This window comes from Sapajus apella, unplaced genomic scaffold (genome assembly GCF_009761245.1).
Source record: "Sapajus apella isolate SASKATOON/1434 unplaced genomic scaffold, GSC_monkey_1.0 scaffold1, whole genome shotgun sequence".
Taxonomy (NCBI): Eukaryota; Metazoa; Chordata; class Mammalia; order Primates; family Cebidae; genus Sapajus; species Sapajus apella.
The window spans coordinates 62629552-62648635 of record NW_022436941.1 but is presented as its reverse complement, the minus strand read 5'-3'; the positions used below and the strand labels follow the sequence as shown (position 1 = coordinate 62648635).

The window sequence follows — 19084 nt, the reverse complement described above, 5'->3', positions numbered from 1 at the left end:
ATGTGTTGTTCTTTGGATACAGGGAAGAACAATTGAAGAAATTCATTACTTAGGGCCCTGCTTATGATATTATCACTACACTGATATTCTCACAACTAATCTGTTATCTCAACTGATCTTATTCCTTCACTATAGGCAATGGTGCCTGTAGCAAAATTAATGTATTTAGATTTCTATAAGTTAGAAGCTTATGCATTTTATAATTTTCAACCAAAATTTTCATATTTGCACAATGAAAACCAAGGCACAGGATTTCATTAAAGCTAATTATTATCCTTCAAAGGCAAGTAGAAGCATGACTCTGTTCATGAATTTGACAAAGGCCCTGGAATTCAGTTCTGTTAAGGCTTTCACTGTACACATACAACCGCAACCCTTCATGCACCCTCTGCTGACTGCTGCCATACAGTCAACATTATTCACACTACCCTTATTGTCAGCTATCTCCAGGTTATAAATTACGGTGATTAAGCCCATTCTTAAAAGCAATGCATTACTTGTTTCCTCAAATCATATCTCTGGAAAGGGAAATCCTAACTGCACATACCATAGCCTATCCCATTCCATGTTCAGATCTGACAAAAAACCTACAGATACAAGAAAAAGTATATGCCTTTATGAGACCTACTGAATGAAAAGAGCAATGAAATGCAAAAGCACGAGTTGCCTGGACAATCTATACCTAAAAAGCAATACCTCCACAGATGATGAGTGTCCAATCAAATCTCCAATAAGCTCCAGTGAACATGAAGTAGCATTTTCTTGCTGCTTTTTAACAGGTTGGCTGGCTTGTTTGTTGACTCTTCCGAATCCCCACATGTTAAAAAAACCTAGAAAAATAATCATTTCCAAAATTACTGTGCTGTATACTTACAATAATAATATGAGATCAGAAAAACAGAATTTAAATGTGAAGAGGTTCCAGACTTATTTTAGTCAAGGGCTAAGTGGACCGTACTGAGCCTTGTGCTAGGGTTTTCTGCATATGTTATTTCATCTTTCTTAGCTAACCAGGTATGTTCCTCATCTCTCTTTATTGCCCCTAGTCACCCACCCATTGGTGAGGGTATATTAACAAAAAGACAGACACCTGGAATAAAACAGGACAGAAGCATAAAGCTTGAATGGCAGTGTCTGTCAAAGGAAAAAAGGGCAAAACTCCGAAAAGTATGTATATGTGCAAAAGCAACACCCCAGGGCTTCAGAAAGTCAAAAGAAACAGAAGCAACTAGGTACCAGCATCTGATTTCTTGTGCAAAGGTTTGTAACTAATTTATTCAACCCTTCATAGTTTTATTTTTCAAACTAAACACCTGAAAGTCAAGAGCTCATGAAATTATGATATAAGCACACAAAGAAAAGTGTATTTTTCCATAAATTGAGTTCAACATCAAGGGTAAAGAACATTTTAGTTTGACATCTGATGGTACAAATTTTGTGTATCAGTTAGAATTATAGACAATATAAATGAATACTTACTTCATTAGGCCATCTGGTCATTCAGATCACCAGAAAATAAGTTTTCCCTCAAAACAATAAATGCTTTATCTTACTTGAAATGAAGAGGCAGTTCTACATTAGGGCGGCATTAAGCTGTAAATCCTAGATCTCAATTACCATATGCTCTCCATAAACATCTGATGCCTATCTAGAGCACTTCTATATTATTCTAGTGGTTTCACATAATCGCCCTTCTGCCTTTCACATGAAAAAAAAAAAAAGGAGAGAAAAAGACTACCTTTTTGAGAGAAGACACACACCTGTTGGTACAGGCTCAGCTGCAAGCTGCTGTTTTTCTCGTAACTCCCAAATGCGTACACTGCCATCTTCTGAGCATGAGATTAACTGCCTGTCAGAACAGAAAATCAGTAATACAAAGACAGGGAGTGCACCACTGAGGACCAATGCTAAATTTGCAGTAAAAGAAATCAGTGGAGCCCTCAACTGCTTTTATTCAGCTCTTAGCAGGAACTGACAAAAATCACAATTTAACATGACATTACAATGCAAACTAAAAGCACCCTTTAGGAAAGCCACACATTATATTATGTTACATTGGCTCAAATGCTATAAATTTATTCTCTCCCTTTAAAAAAATGCACTTGGGAAAACAGTATGAATTATACTTCACAATGTCCTAAGCAGCCCCCTTCCCTCCTCAGGTTACCTCTCTTCTGTGGGTGCCTCTCACTCTAAAAATATCCTGCATAGAAAATAACGATATTCCCTGTCCATAAGTTTGTCCCTAGAAGCTCAGCAGCAAATCTACCCTGAGAGGAAACCCCTCACTTAGTAGCCTTACACAACAAGGACAGTACCAACCATTTCATTCTGGCCAAAAGCAAACAAAAAGAAAGTAGGTTTATGAGAAATATAAAAATTGGTACACTGTAAGTGGCCCCCAAGTAGTTTACGTTGTTAAATACCAAATTTTAAATCATCTCATCTTACAATGAAATTCAATGTAATTCATTTGAACCTTGCTTCTTGTAATTTCTGTAAAATACTACCGCATGCCCTTCTGTTAGAGACAGCCCTCAGGCATTCTCCATTTCCAAAAGAACACAGCAGGTCAAGCCATTAAGCCAGGTAACTTGGCCACTTGAGAAATGACACGGGTAGCCCTGGGAACTGTGACTTGCTTTCATCTATTGCAGAACAGATGGGAACTCATACCTGTTTGGAAGTTTGGCAATGTGCAGGACATTGGAGTCATGTGCAGTTTTCTGGCAGGCAATCACACGCTTCATTTGAAGGTTATACACGTATAAACCCCTTCCAACTGCAGCAAATACATTCTGGGGGAAGAAGTTCAGAAATGGGCAGAAAACTAGCACTCATCCTACCCAGTGTAATGAATTTCCAGCCCTGATGTGACATCAGAAAGTCCCTGTTACCTTCCCTAGACTTTAGCCCAAATTAAAGTACCAATCTATGAAACCCAAAAATGTCAAAGCACTAAAGAAAGCTCTGAGCGTTTAGAAGGTAGGACACAACGACTAATGCAGAGAAAGGTCTGCATAGTATATACCTTACCTCTACTTTCTTTCACACTGAAATATATCTGGAAATAAGCTCTAGCTGGCAGCCTGGCCTTGCAGTGGAAGCTGTTGAGGGATAACCTGAGTTTTCATTTAAATAACACTATATCCTTGGGAAAATTACCTAGCTGCTTCTGCCTGGAAAATGCAAGCAAAATTACTTACACTCCACATCTTAAGCAATCAGGAGACCTACGAGTGATATAAAAAAATCACAGCTATAGTGACATTATCATCATGCAATCCTCTGAAGGTTTCACAAAAACATTTTTCCAAAAGTATTATTAGAAATAGATACCTTTTTACTAAAACAACTTTAATTTTTTGAAAGCATTTCCACCAATACTTTATCTCACTTCAGCCTCACAACATCTTGTTAAGAGCGGCAAGCATTATTGCCATTTTCCAGATAAGGAAGTTAAAGAGATTAGAGGTACACAAGAAATGAGACTGAGACATGGAGTCAATATGAGAAACAAGGTCATGTTACTCCAGTCCCTTGCTTGTTCCTCATGTGACACTCACATGCAGTAGCCTTTGAAATTTTTGCAAGCACTTGTCCAAGAATCATCCATTCTTATTTAATAGCTATCCCTTTGAGGCAGACCTTTCAAATATCCCTACATAATGCCTTCTGGTTTCACCAGGGATTCTGGGCCCTCCACTTGTTCTCACACAGCCTCCAAGACTACAAACTGAACTGAGACCTGTAATAACTGAACCAAAGCATGCCCCCAAGGCTTGCTGGAATCTAAAATCTGGAATGATCCCCTGACTCTCAGGATTAGTATTCTGCAATCAGCAATGCAGCTGAGGCCCAGTACTGGGGCATTAATGAACACTGCTAGTCAAGATGCTAAAATGGAAAGCCCTATGGATTGTATTTAATGCCAAAATCCCCTGGTTCTATAGACCAGGAAATCTGGGCACAGTTTAAGTAATTTATCCAAGGTCAGGAAGAAAATTATAAACACAACTAGAGAACTGATAAGCTTTGGAGGCAGCATTTACTCAACGGAGACACTATCAATCACCTGTCATCAATAACTGTACCCTATAGAAGGAAAGAAGGAAAATCAAGGAAAACTATATAATGCTTTATCAAGCATGTATAGTAGAAAATAAATATCAATAAAAAAATTTAAGATTAAAAGAGATACAAAACAAAAAACTTTTAAATTTTAATTTTTACAAAAGTGAGCAAAAAACATGTAACATTTAAAACATATAATTTGTAGGCTACAACTCTTAGTGATCTAGTCTCCATCTTTTCTGAGACCACACCATTTTTATCATGTATTAACTTTTTTCAAAATAAAGTTGAGATACAAAAAAAAACAATCTTTGAATATATTAGTGTTTTTAAATCCTGTTCCTATACTAATCTTTTGTTTTTTGTTTTGTTTTCAGAGTAGTACAAAGAAAATGGATCATATTCTCCCCCACCACAGAACACTACTACTGAAATTTTTAATATAATATGCATGCTGTTAGAAACTTCAAACAGTATAAAAAGTCACAAAGTAGGGAGAGAAAAGCCTCCCCAACTCCTTTTTCTTGAAGGGTACAACTCTTAAACATTTCTTGTGATTACATTTAGAAAAGTTAATTGCCCTTTAAACACATTTTCTGAGCCCCTGATGCTTAGAGATTTGTTTTCAGATCAGAGATAAGATTACATCGCACATACATCGTCCATCAGACATAGCACATTTCAGTCGAGAAATTTCTCACCAACATGGATATCCACTACTAAGTAAAGAAGTAATCCACTGGTACTAATCTCTTACAGCAAAAAGGATGTAAAGTGCTTCAAGAGCATCACTGCCAAGCCCTAAGGGATGGAAATCAACAATTCTCAATTTATCTTGCTCCAAGATGCCAGCAGACTAACAGAAACATTCTTAAAATTTTAAATTTCATTTACTTCACTAGGAAATGCATCAGATCTTCAAAAGAATTTTTCACAGTGTTCCTTAAAACAATTGTAAGCATTAAACCTCAAATCCAATGGGACTATTTAATCCAACCCAAAATTTCAATAGAGTTTTAAAATCTATAGCCATTTAATCATTCCCTTGCCTCAAGATTAGAAGCAAAGCTTAAAATGCTTTTTTTTAACATGTCATACCATTTTAGAAAAAAATCAGACCATTATAAAGCACAACCTGAAACCATGAATAATAGATACCTTTTCTATGTCAAACATGGAATTAAATTTTTAAAATCAGAAATTCAGTTTATTTAAAAGGCAAGTTTATAGATAGTGTCTAGATTTTTTACCTCTTCGTCACATGTGAAATGATGAATAGAAATGTCATTTGATTTCTGACAGAGTTTTATTTCCTGTTGGGTGTCCAGTTGTGGAGATGGGTCCCAGAAGTTGCGTTCGTAGGCCTGCACGGTCCAGTCCAGGGCATCCCAGATGATCAGCTCTCCAATGTGGGAGCCAGTGACAAAACTCAAATCTAGGCAAAGTTCACATATGCCTCATTATCGATCATTTTTCTAGGTAAAGGTAAAACTGAATGGAATGTCTAGTAGAAATGCCCCATAAAACCACAGTACTTACATCAGTGAGTTACCTAGGCAAGCCAAAAGAACGATGAATATAACAGAACCAGAAGTCCAGAAATAGACTCAAATTATCTTAGTAATTCAGTATGTAATAATGATTGCATTTCATTTCAGTAAAGAAATACCTCACACTGGAGTATCTGGTTACATTTATGGGGAATAAAAGTAAAAGAACCTTATCTTGGATCATACACCAAAATAAGTTTCAAATAGATTAAAACATTTAAGTTACTTAAAGGATAGAAAAAAATAAAGGTGAACCCTTTTATGAATGTGGAGTGGTAAAAGGCTTTAACAGAAGCAGAGTGGGGTCTGAGGGGAAGAGATCCTAGTAAATAGCTGCTTGGCAAAACAAAAACAAAAACAAGGGCTGGGCACAGTGGCTCAAGCCTGTAATATCAGCACTTTGGGAGGCCGAGGCGGGTGGATTGAGACCAGCCTGACGAATATGGTAAAACTCTGTCTCTACTAAAAATACAAAAATTAGCCAGGTGTGGTGGTATGCGCCTTAGTCCCAGCTACTCGGAAGGCTGAGACAGGAGAACTGCTTGAACCGGGGAGGCAGAGGCTGCAGTGAGTCGAGATCACACCACTGCACACTCCAGCCTGGGTGACAAAGCAAGGCTCTGTCTTAAAAAAACACACACAAAAATACACTTAAATGACAAAAAGCTGGGAAAAATCTGCAACTTGGATGACAACGTTGGTTTAATATACTTGATACAAAAGGAGTTCTTGCAAATTATTAAGAACAAGATAAATAAAGTGGAAAAAATGGGAAAAGGATCTGAGAAGGCAAAACAAATACAAATGGTCAGTAAACATGTGGAAAGATGCTCAACTCCTTTAATAATCAAAGAAATCTAAAAACAGGAGATACCATTTATTGACTTGTGAATCGGGAAATATTATAAATCTGGAAAAAACCCAACACAGTATTCATAAAAGCATAAGAAATCAGAACACGTATTGCCTGATGCCCTACTATAAATTGGTATTGTTTTTTTCAAAGATTAATTTGCTAACATGTATCAAAACCTTAAAAATGTAAATCTCTTGATTCAACAATTCTAATTCTAGGAATTTATCCTGAAGGAAATACATAAATGTACAAGGTTGTTACATACATACATACATACATACATACATATATATATATAAATATATACAATCTTAAAAATCTGAAGATAACTACACATCGAATTGAGAACTGAATAAGATATCAACAAAATGAAACAGTACTGCTATTAAAAGTTAAGTTATAGGGGGATCCCAAGATGGCCGAATAAGAGGCAGCACTGGAAAGCAGCTCCCTGAGAGAGAGAGAGAAGCAGGAGCCGAGTGGTCTCCACAATTCCAAACGAGGTACCAGGTTCATTTTGTGGGTTTGGTTGGACAGTGGGTATAAACCAAATAGGGCAAGTTGAGGCAAGGCAGGGCACTGCCCCACCCAGGTTCCATCCAGAGGACCAGGGTATCTCCCCCTCTGGGACTTTGGTTTGGACACAGTGTTCCACCCAAGACCCCTACAACCCAGAGAACAGGAGATCTTCACCGGGCTGAAAAGTCTCAGCGAATGCCTGAACAGGGCAAAACAGCAACTTCTGCCGGAGCCGGGGCAGTCAGCATAGATCTAGGTGGAAGCACTGGCTGATCTGAAAGCCAGAAAGTCAGCTGGATGGATCTACCCTCCCCACAGTGGGAAGGGGAACTGAAAACAGGGAAACAGCCCATACAGCAGGACGGGTCCCTCCCACCGCAAAAAGCCTAGCAGACTTAAAAAAAAAAAAACCTCTTAAACCAGAGTTCCGCTCCTAGAGAGTGACCAGGAACGGTCAAGCTCGGTATGGGGAAGGGTGGCCACCATTGCAGAAGCCAGCCTAACTTTCCTGAGTAAATAAAAGATGCAGCAGCTCCACTGAACCTGTGGCAGCCCAGCAGCCCCTCTGCAGGTAAAGAAAAGGCTACCTCCTCAAGCAGCTACCTGAGATCAAAACTATATAAATCCAATGAGATGGGAAAAAAACAGTGCAAGAAGAATGAAACCGTCAAAAACCATAACGCCTCTCCCCCACCAGGAAATCACAACTCCTCACCAGCAAGGTAACAAAGCTGGATGGAGAACGAATTTGACGAATTGACAGAAGCAGGCTTCAGAAGGTGGGTAATAACAAACTTTTCTGAGTTAAAGGAACCTGTTCTAACCCAATGCAAAGAATCTAAAAACCTTGAAAAAAGGTTAGATGAAAGCTAACTAGAATAACCAGCTTAGAGAATGACATAAACGACTTGATGGAGCTGAAAAACACAGCACAAGAACTCTGTGAGGTATACACAAGTTTCAATAGCTGAATAGATCAAGCAGAAGAAAGGATATCAGAGATTGAAGATCAACTCAATGAAACAAAACGAGAAGGCAAGAAAAGAGAACAAAGAATGAAAAGAAATGAACAAAGCTTTCAAGAAATATGGGATTATGTGAAAAGACCTAATCTACACTTGATCGGTGTACCAAAAGATGACAGGGAGAATGAATCCAAGCTGGAAAACACTCTTCAGTATATTATCCAGGAGAACTTCCCCAACCTTGCAAAGCAGGCCAACATTCAAATACAGGAAATACAGAGAACACCACAACGATACTCCTGTAGAAGAGCAACCCCAAGGCACATAATTGTCAGATTCACCAGGGTTGAAACAAAGGAAAAAATACTAAGGACAGCCAGAGAAAAAGGTTGGGTCACCCACAAGGGAAGCACATCAGAGTCACAGTGGATCTCTCAGCAGACACCCTTCAACCCAGAAGAGAGTGGGGGCCAATATTCAACATCCTTAAAGAAAAGAACTTTCAACCCAGAATTTCACATCCAGCCAAACTAAGCTGCATAAGTTATGGAGAAATATCCTTTACAGACAAACAATTGCTGAGAGATTCTGTCACTATCAGACCTGCCCTACAAGAGCTCCTGAGGGAAGCACTAAACACAGAAAGGAAAAACCAGTACCAGCCACTGCAAAAAAGAACCAAATGGTAAAGACCAACAATGAAGAAATTATGCCAACCAAAGGGCAAAACAACCAACCAGTAGTAAAATGGGAGAATCAAATTCACACATAACAACATTAACATTAAATGTGAATGGAACTAAATGCCCCAATCAAAAGACACAGACTGGCAAATTGGATAAAAAGCCAAGAACCATCAGTGTGCTGTATTCAGGAGACCCATCTCATGTGCAAAGACACACACAGACTCAAAATAAAGGGATGGAAGAAGATTTGCCAAGCAAATGGAGAGAAAAAAAAAGCGGGGGTGACAATCCTAGTCTCTGATAAAATGGGCTTTAAACAAAACACAAAAGAGACAAACAAGGGCATTACATAATGGTAAAAGTATCAATACAACAAGAACTAACTATCCTAAATATATATTCACCCAGTACAGGAGCACCCAGACACATAAAGCAAGTCCTTAATGACCTACAAAGAGACTTAGACTCCCGCACAATAATAGTGGGAGATCTTCACACTCCACTGTCAATATTAGACAGACCAACGAGACAGAAAATCAACAAGGAAACCCAGGACTTGAACACAGATCTGAACCAAGTGAACTTAATAGACATTTATAGAACTCTGAACCCCAAATCCACAGAATATACATTCTTCTCAGCACCACATCGCATTTACTCTAAAATCGACCACATAATTGGAAGTAAATCACTCCTCAGCAAATGCAAAAGAATGGAAATCATAACAAACAGTCTCTCAGACCACAGTGCAATCAAATTAGAACTCAGGATTAAGAAACTCACCCAAAACTGCACAATTACATGGAAACTGAACAACTGGCTCCTGAATGTCAACTAGATAAACAATGAAATGAAGCCAGAAATAAAGATGTTCTTTGAAACCAATGAGAACCAAGACACAACATACCAGAATCTCTGGGACACATTTAAACCACTGTCTAGAGGGAAATTCATAGCAATAAATGCCCACATGAAGAGCAAGGAAAGGTCTAAAATTGACACCCTGTCATCAAAATTGAAAGAATTAGAGGAGCAGGACAAAAAAAAAAAAAAAAAAAAAACAAACTCAAAAGCTAGCAGAAGACAAGAAATAACTAAGATGAGAGCAGAACTGAAGGAGACAGAGACACAAAAAACCCTTCAAAAAATCAACAAATCCAGGAGCTGGTTTTTTGAAAAGATCAACAAAATACATAGATGGCTAGCCAGACTAATAAAAAAGATAAGAGAGAAGAATCAAATAGATGCAATAAAAAATGATAAAGGGGACATCACTACTGATTCCACAAAAATACAAACTACCATCAGAGATTACTAGAAACAACTCTATGCACACAAACCAGTAAATCTGGAAGAAATGAATAAATTTCTGGATACTTGCACTCTCCCACAACTAAATCAGGAAGAAGTTGAAACCCTGAAAAGACCAATAACAAGGGCTGAAGTTGAAGCAGCAATTAATAGCCTACAAACTAAGAAAAGCCCAGGTCCAGATGGGTTTACAGCTGAATTCTACCAGATGCACAAACAGGAGCTGGTACCATTCCTTCTGAAATTATTTCAAACAATACAAAAAGAGGGAGTCCTCCCCAACTCATGTTATGAGACCAACATCGTCCTAATACCAAAACCAGGCAGAGATGCAACTAAAAAAGAAAACTTCAGGCCCAAATCCATGATGAACATTGATGCAAAAATCTTCAATAAAATACTGGCAAACAGAATGCAACAGCAAACCAAAAGCTTATTCATCATGAGCAAGTAGGCTTCATCATGGGGATACAAGGCTGGTTCAACATACGCAAGTCTATAAACGTAATCCACCACATAAACAGAACCAAAGACAAAAACCACATTATTATCTCAATAGATGCAGAGAAGGCCTTCAACAAAATTCAACAGCCCTTTATGCTAACAACCCTCAATAAACTAGGTATCGAGGGAACGTATCACAAAATAATAAAAGCTATTTATGACAAACCCACAGCCAATATCATACTGAACAGGCAAAAACTGGAAGCATTCCCTTTGAAATCTGGCACAAGACAAGGACTGCTCCCTCACTACTCCTATTCAATATAGTATTGGAAGTTCTAGCCAGAGCAATCAGGCAAGAAAAAGAAATAAAGGGTATTCAAATAGGAGAAGAGGAAGTCACATTGTCTCTATTTGCAGATGACATGATTGTATATTTAGAAGACCCCATTGTCTCAGCCTAAAATCTCCTGAAACTGATAAGCAAATCAGCAAAGTCTCAGGATACAAAATCAATGTGAGGAAATCACAAGCATTCCTATACACCAATAACAAACAGAGAGCCAAATCAAAAGTGAACTCCCATTCACAATTGCTACCAAGAGAATAAGATACTTAGGAGTACAACTAACAAAGGATGTAAAGGACCTCTTCAAGGAGAACTACAAACCACTGCTCAACGAAGTAAGAGAGGACACAAACAGATGGAAAAACATTCCATGCTCATGGCTGGGAAGAATCAACATTGTGAAAATGGCCATGCTGCCCAAAGTAATTTATAGATTCAGCGCTATCCCCATCAAGCTTCCAATGACCTTCTTCATAGAACTGAAAAAAACCACTTCAAACTCCATATGGAACCAAAAGAGAGCCCACATAGCCAAAACAATCCTAAGCAAAAAGAACAAAGCTGGAGGCATCATGCTGCCTGACTTCAATCTATACTACAAGGTCATATTAATCAAAACAGCATGGTACTGGTACCAAAACAGAGACACAGACCAATGGTACAGAACAGAGGCCTCAGAAGCAACACCACACATCTGCAATCATCTGATCTTTGACAAACTTCAAAAAAATAAGCAATGGGGAAAGGATTCCCTGTTTAATAAATGGTGTTGGGAAAACTGGCTAGCCATGTGCCGAAAGCTGAAACTGGACCCCTTCCTGACACCTTACACTAAAATTAACTCCAGATGGATTAAAGACTTAAACATAAGACCTAACACCATAAAAACCCTAGAAGAAAACCTAGGCAAAACCATTCAGGACGGCAAGGACCTCATGGCTAAAACATCAAAAGCAATGGCAACAAAAGCCAAAATAGACAAATGGGATCTAATTAAACTCCAGAGCTTCTTTACAGCAAAGGAAATAATCATTAGAGTGAACCAGCAACCAACAGAATGGGAAAAAATTTTTGCAATCTACCCATCTGACAAAGGGCTAATATCCAGAATCTACAGAGAACTAAAATAGATTTACCAGAAAAAAAACAAAACAAAACAAAAACACAAGTCCATCCAAAAGTGGGCAAAGGATATGAACAGACACTTTATAAAAGAAGACATCTATGAGGCCAACAAATATAACCACACTGAGATACCATCTCACACCAGTCAGAATGGTGATCATTAAAAAATCTGGAGACAACAGACGCTAGAAAGGATGCGGAGAAATAGGAACAATTTTACACTGTTGGTGGGAGTGTAAATTAGTGCAACCATTGTGGAAGATGGTGTGACGATTTCTCAAGGACCTAGAAACAGAAATACCATTTGACCGAGCAATCCCATTACTGGGTATATACCCAAAGAATGATAAACTGTTCTATTATAAAGACACATGCATATGTATGTTCATAGCGGAACTGTTTACAATAGCAAAGACCTGGAACCAACCCAAATGTCCATCAACAATAGACTGGATAAAGAAAATGTGGCACATATACACCATGGAATACTACGCAGCCATAAAAAACGATGAGTTCCTGTCCTTCATAGGGACATGGATGAATCTGGAAACCATCATTCTCAGCAAACTGGCACAAGAATAGAAAACCAAACACCACATGGTATCACTCATAGGCAGGTGTTGAACAATTAGAACACATGGACACAGGGAGGGGAGCATCACACACTGCAGACAGCAGGAGGTGGGGAGGGTGGGGGGGGATAACGTGGGGAGAAATACCATATATAGTGATGGGGGGAGGAAGGCAGCAAACCACCTTGCCATGTATGTACCTATGCAAAAATCCTGCATGATCTGCACATGTACCCCAGAACCTAAGGTACAATAAAAACAAAAAACAAACAAAAAAATTAAGCTATAAAAGTATGTCTATCAATATAAGCATGAATATGGAAATATATTCATGACATAATTGTTACCAAACATGTACACACACACATATGCCCAGAAAATCACCTAGAAAGATGTGGACTGGTGTTTAATACTGGGTAGTGGAAAGATTTTAATATTAACTTTTATATTTTTTATGTTTTCACTATTTACATATTTTTCTACTATGATTATGTGTAACTTGCACAAGTTTTTAAAACCTTTAAAAATGGATTTTTTTCCATTTTACTTATTATATACTTTACATACTACCTATTTAATATAAAATGTACAACTGTTGGACTTATTTCAAATAAATGGAATTTATTTACATTATTACATATTCAGTGTAAGACAGAAAAGTATAATGCACTTAGTCTAGGAACCCAAGTTCTGATTTTGGCTTGGCCCGTTGCTAGCCAGGTGGTCTTTAGGAAGTTGTTTAACCTTTATCTTGGATTCCTCATGCATTAAATGAGATGACTGTAAAAATCAAATTGAATAATAAATGTGTAGCCATTTTAAAAAGACATCAAATGTTATTTTTGTGCCCCTGGTGGTATTTTGAGCCCCCGGTATTATTCCACATTAATCGTATTAAAACATCCTGTTACTTGTTAATTTAGGAATACATAGATGAGTAATTATGATTTAATTATTTCATTTATCAAATAAACCAGCAGGACAGAAATATCTAATGACCACATGAATAATCTCTCAAGAGATACAGAATAACCAGCAATCCTACATGTAAACATTATTTGTCTTGACTCCAAGTCCATAATAGGTAGATTATTAATATCTAATTTCTGTAGTTTATTAACAGAAATAGAATTTGCTCTGTGGAGAAATAACCTCACATCTCATATGTACAGCAAAACAGGCTTCTAGTTTCAGTAGTGGGAAAGTTAAGGCAGTACTAATCTTCCCATGACCTTCTTCCCCACCCCTTTCCCTCCTTTTTCCAATTTCATTCAAACTACAAAAGAACCAGAGAAGTCAAGGAACGAAGATTCCCCCTCGACTCTCACTCTGCGTCTATAGTCCTAACACAGAATTCACCTGCTGAGATCATGTAGCTGCCTTCTCTGACTTAATTCACCAAGTGTCTGTGACTCCTCCATGCAGTAGAAACAAAATGTCAATGACCAAGTGGAATTTTCCCTAAAAACAAAATACTGGCATTCAGCTGAATCAGGCACTTTTTTTTTTTTTTTTTTTGAAATGGAGTCTCACTCTGCTGCCCAGACTGGAGTGCAGTGACACAATCTTGGCTCATTGCAACCTCCACCTCCCAGTTCAAGTGATTTCTGTCTCAGCCTCCTGCATAGCTGGGACTACAGGTGTGTGTGACCACACCTAGCTAATTTTTGTATTTTAAATTTTGTATTTTTGCCATGTTGGCCAGGCTGGTCTCAAACTCCTGACATCAGGTGATCCATCCACCTCAGCCTCCCAAATGCTGTGATTACAGGTGTGGGTCACTGCACCCAGCCAATCAGCATGCATTTTTAAGCAGTTTATACAGGGTAAACTAATTCCGAAGAGGTCATTCAAAATGTTTCAAGACAAACAACATCAATGATATATTATTAGTGGATGGATTTTCATCCTGTATCAAAAGCCACTTAGTATGAAAATCTCACCTGGTATCTGTCTATCCATCCCTCACAAGTACTAACACTTCATGATTACCAAACCATGCTCGCAACATGACACAAGAAAATGAATTAAATAAAGAAACACCCAGAGCCTTCTGCCTGGAGAGATTATCAGTTATTTTTTGTCTGTCTTAGACAGTGAAGCAGAACAGAGACCTCGGAAATAATGCCACATATCTTACAACCATATGATCTTTGACAAACCTGACAAAAACAAGCAATGTGGAAAGGCTCTCCTAGTCAATAAATGGTGCTGGGAAAACTGGCTAGCCATATGCAGAAAACAGGACCCCTTCCTTACACCTTGTACAAAAATTAGCTGAAGATGGATTAAAGATTTAAATGTAAAACCCAAAACCATAAAAACCCTATAAGAAAACCTAGGCAATGCCATTCAGGACATAGGCATGGGCAAAGACTTCCTGACAAAGATGCCAAAAGCAATTGCAACAAAAGCCAAAGCTGACAAATGGGATCTAAAGCAAAAGACACTATCATCAGAGTGAAAAGACAACCTACAGAATGTGAGAAAATTTTTGCAATCTACCCATCTGACAAAGGTCTAATATCCAGAATTTACAAGGAGCTTAAACAAATTTACAAGAAAAAAATAACTCTATCCAAAAGTGGGCAAAGGATAAGAAGAGACACGTCTCAAGACACTTAATACAGCCAACATATGAAAAAAAGCTCAACATCACCAATCATCAGAGAAATGCAGATCAAAATCACAGTGAGATACCATCTCACACCAGTCAGAATGGTGATTATTAAAAAGTCAGGAAAGAATAGATGCTGGCAAGGCTGTGGAGAACAGGAATGCTTTTACACTGTTGGTGGAAATGTAAATTAATTCAACCATTCTGGAAGACAGTAAGGTGATGCCTCAAGGATCTAGAGGCAAAAATACCATTTGACCCAGCAATCCCATTACTGGGTATATACCCAAAGGAATATAAATCATTCTACTACAAAGACACATGCACATGTAAGTTTATTGTAGCACTATTTACAAGAGCAAAGTCATGGAACCAATCCAAATGACAATCGATGATAGACTGGATAAAGAAAATGTGGCACATATACACCATGGGATACTACACAGCCATAAAAAGGAATGAGATCATGTCCTTGGCAGGACATGGTCATGAAGCCATCATCCTCAGCAAAGTAACACAGGAACAGAAAACCAAACCCCGCATGTTCTCATTCATAAGTGGGAACTGAATAATGAGAAAATATGAACACAGAAAGGGGGACAACACATACCAGCACCTGTTGGAGGGTGGGGAGTGAGGGGAGAAAACTTAGAGGATGGGTCAATAGGTGCAGCAAACCACCATGGCACGCATATACCTATTTAACAAACCTGCACATTCTGTACATTTATCCCATTTTTGTTTTTTTTTTTTAAGAAGAAATTTTTAAAAAAATCATAAAGAATAGTAAAAAGCACATGAGGCTTTCTGTAACTTTCATTAACAATTTTTTCTTTAGTTTTCCCTTAAAAATCTGGCAAAGGAATACCTGAATAAAGCTTTCATGAACTGCTATAAGTTCCTCTGCGTATCACATGGTAAAAGAAGTGTCATGAAGTTCAGGCTATCTAGTACTATCCCATCATCTTCATTTGAGTAACCAACCCATCATCTTCATTTGTGTAACCATGCTGGTTCAATGGTACCAGTGCTTCACTGCTAAAACAAGATAGCTAAGCATGACCAGTGTAATGGCTGAATACCGCTGGGCTTTTCTCAGCAGCCCTGGGAACTTGAGACTTAAGACTCAGTGTCAGTGAGGTTTCAGAGGGCTTCCCAAATAAGAACTGGCCTTTTGTGCAGTGTCTCCATCCATGGCTAAAGAGCCCCCAGAGCAACCACTGTTATTTCTATAAGCATAGGCAATCTAGTCGTTAGAAAGACCTGCAGCTGGGTTTTACAATATGATGGCTATTAGGGAGGAAGATTTTGGAGCTGAGAGGGACATTCTTACTGGTGTATCTGAACACGTGACTGATCACAAACGGAGACTAGACTTGGTACTCTCTGTGCCCCTCACTCTCTTTGTCTCAGGTTCACATAAAATATTGCTTAAAAACAAAGCCAAGCTAGGCCTCAGGGAGATATGTTGCTGGGGTGCTGTCTAGTCTTCCCACTACATCATATTCCCAGCACCCTTACAGGAACGTCCTACAGGCCCCACCAGACTATCAAATTGAAGCCACCAAGAGTCCTCTCATGTGACTTCATACACAGATCACCCAGCATGGCTCTGATGATATAAGCTGTCACTTATTTGCAAGTGAACTAACTGAATGTCAAGATCAGTCGTTTGTGGTCTTGCCATCTGATGTCAGACTTAGTTCACAGGAGATGCTCATTGAAATCATTTAGGAAGCCAAATAAGATGTATAGCAAGTCCAAACCCCCACCAGGAGGAAGGGAAGACATGACCCATTTTCTGCAAACCTTTGCTTTAGTTTGGTATCCTTCTTTGAGAGTCTTCAATCAGGATTACAACTGGCTTGAATCCTGCTCATTTTAGTATAAGTGTATAACTTGCTATGTGATATTGTATAGTGTGGACAGCAAGACAAAAGGGCATATTTCCCATCTTCTCTACAAAAGAGGAATAGCCAGAACCAGCTGCCAAAAATGCTGAAATAGCCTGTGACAGTTATCCCACAGCTACCAGGCAGTGCCTGAGATCATCATGTTCTCCTCTATTTTCTTCTCTCTGCCCTATTCTGTTTTCCTTGTGCCTAAATCTTAGACCTAGCAACCTAGGAAACTTGCTCAGTTCCACTGGCTACTACTTCAGTATAAAAGAAAATGACAATCCCTACTAATCTAAAGCATTATTTTCATGACTTATTCTAGAATCCCAGAACAAAGCAAGGCTCATGTTCAGAGCAGGTTGTGTTAACAAGCACAAAATTGTACATAATAAATGTACACAATGATCTTACCATTGACATTAATCAATGAGAGAATATTGTCCTGGTGATCAAGGAGGCGCTTAACTTCAAGAATATCCCATTCTAGTGATCCTTCTGTGGGTGCTACCAACCTAAAAATTACTTAACAAAAAAGACAGATGTAATTTTATGTAAATTTATGCTCAAAGAGGATAAAATACTACTCCTGCTCTAAAGCAAGCATTTCATTAAGTGAAAAATACCTACCACACTGAAAAACCCATCTCCAAAAAAAAGCCTTATTCATACTACTTTAAACTATTTCTTTTAAATGCTTGAGATTTTCTACTAAAACCCATACTGAACGTGTCCTGAGAACCCTCTTCCTCTACTGACTTTTCCAAACGCTGAAGCTCCCATTCTCTCTAGGATTTCGACACATGTCTGGCTATCTCAGCTGAATCCCTCCCTAGCCAGTAACTAGCCCACATCCCTGAATCACCTCCACCAGCAGCTTTCTCTACTCATGTCCCCAGGCCAGTAAGCACTGCCACAGAGTAAGCTGCAAATCAAAGCTTAACTTCAACTCAGTGAGGACATCAGCAGCTTCTTTTTAAAAAAGTTTTTGATTCCTAGGCATATACCATTAAATTATAAATTCTCTGAGTATGTCTTATAATTTTTATATATCATACAGTTCTTCTGACTATAGTAATGTTCAATGTGTTGCTTTACTCATTATCTGACTTTAACAAATAGTTTTACTTTAGTATAAATCCTAACTTTAATCAATACAGAAAACCCATAATAAAATCCACTGACGTGATTCTATTGACAACATTTTCTAAACATTTATGTACCAGGAACTCTAGATACCAAACGTGAATAAGGCCCAGTCACAAATGCTCAGTCTAGACTGACAGTGGGACTTGTTTATAAACAGGCTTAACAGCAATATACTGTGTGCTTTAATACACCACTGGACCAACTGCTGTGGATGCTCAAAGATTAGGATGACTAACATCTGAGAAGTGAAAAGTTTCAAAGATCATGTCCTTTTCAAATTACTAAAGTATCTCTCTTTCTCATACTTCTCTCTGGAAGATAGGTCATGCCATGCTTCTTTTTGTGTCTCTGACAGTATTTTACCAAACCACAAACCTCTAAAAAGGTTATTTAATCCTGACAGCCACTCATGTTCAAACGGTGGTTGTTAAAAGAAGGTTTTTCAGTCAATAGAAAAGAGAACTCTCTGATACATATCAGTGTTGTGGGAAATTCTACCTTAGTTGGAATACTACCAAGTGATCTTCAAATTGGAATTTTGGAATAACAAGCAATATACTGTTTAACCAAGCTAACATATTGATTAAAATTCTGATGAGAAAAAGAAACCTGGCCTCACATCCTGAAAATGCCTCAGTCTCTGTATCACTTCAACAATGCCAAGAAGGCAAGACTGGGGCACATGCAGGTGTCCCTTAAAGAAAAAACTAATCAGTCCTTCCAGCATGTGTATACAATTCTAGTTCAAAATATACAAAAAGAAAAAGAAAAAAATTCATACTCACTTAGTTCTTTGCCAACTGCTGCCACAACACAGTTCTTAGGTATTTCAACCAATGCACTAATACCTCCAAAAACATATAAAACAAAGGTCAAATTATTTTTTTTTTACATTATATCAAAAACAAAAACATTCTCAGTTTTATGTCAGTCGTTTTCCATAAAGAAGATAAAGCACACAGAACTGGTTCA

General features: G+C 38.2%; 1 protein-coding gene across 2 annotated transcripts in view; it reads right to left on the bottom strand.

Annotated features, from left to right (window-relative positions):
- Nucleotides 1-19084, bottom strand: part of WDR41 (WD repeat domain 41) — a 55152-nt gene that overhangs the window by 2763 nt on the left and 33305 nt on the right. For both annotated transcript variants that reach the window (XM_032277755.1, XM_032277763.1), the window contains exons 7-12: nt 18898-18960; nt 17378-17488; nt 5325-5509; nt 2677-2798; nt 1761-1849; nt 697-830 (exon numbers count right to left, since the gene is read on the bottom strand). In XM_032277755.1, coding sequence (XP_032133646.1) covers nt 697-830; nt 1761-1849; nt 2677-2798; nt 5325-5509; nt 17378-17488; nt 18898-18960 — 704 coding nt within the window. The remainder of the gene's footprint in view (nt 1-696; nt 831-1760; nt 1850-2676; nt 2799-5324; nt 5510-17377; nt 17489-18897; nt 18961-19084) is intronic.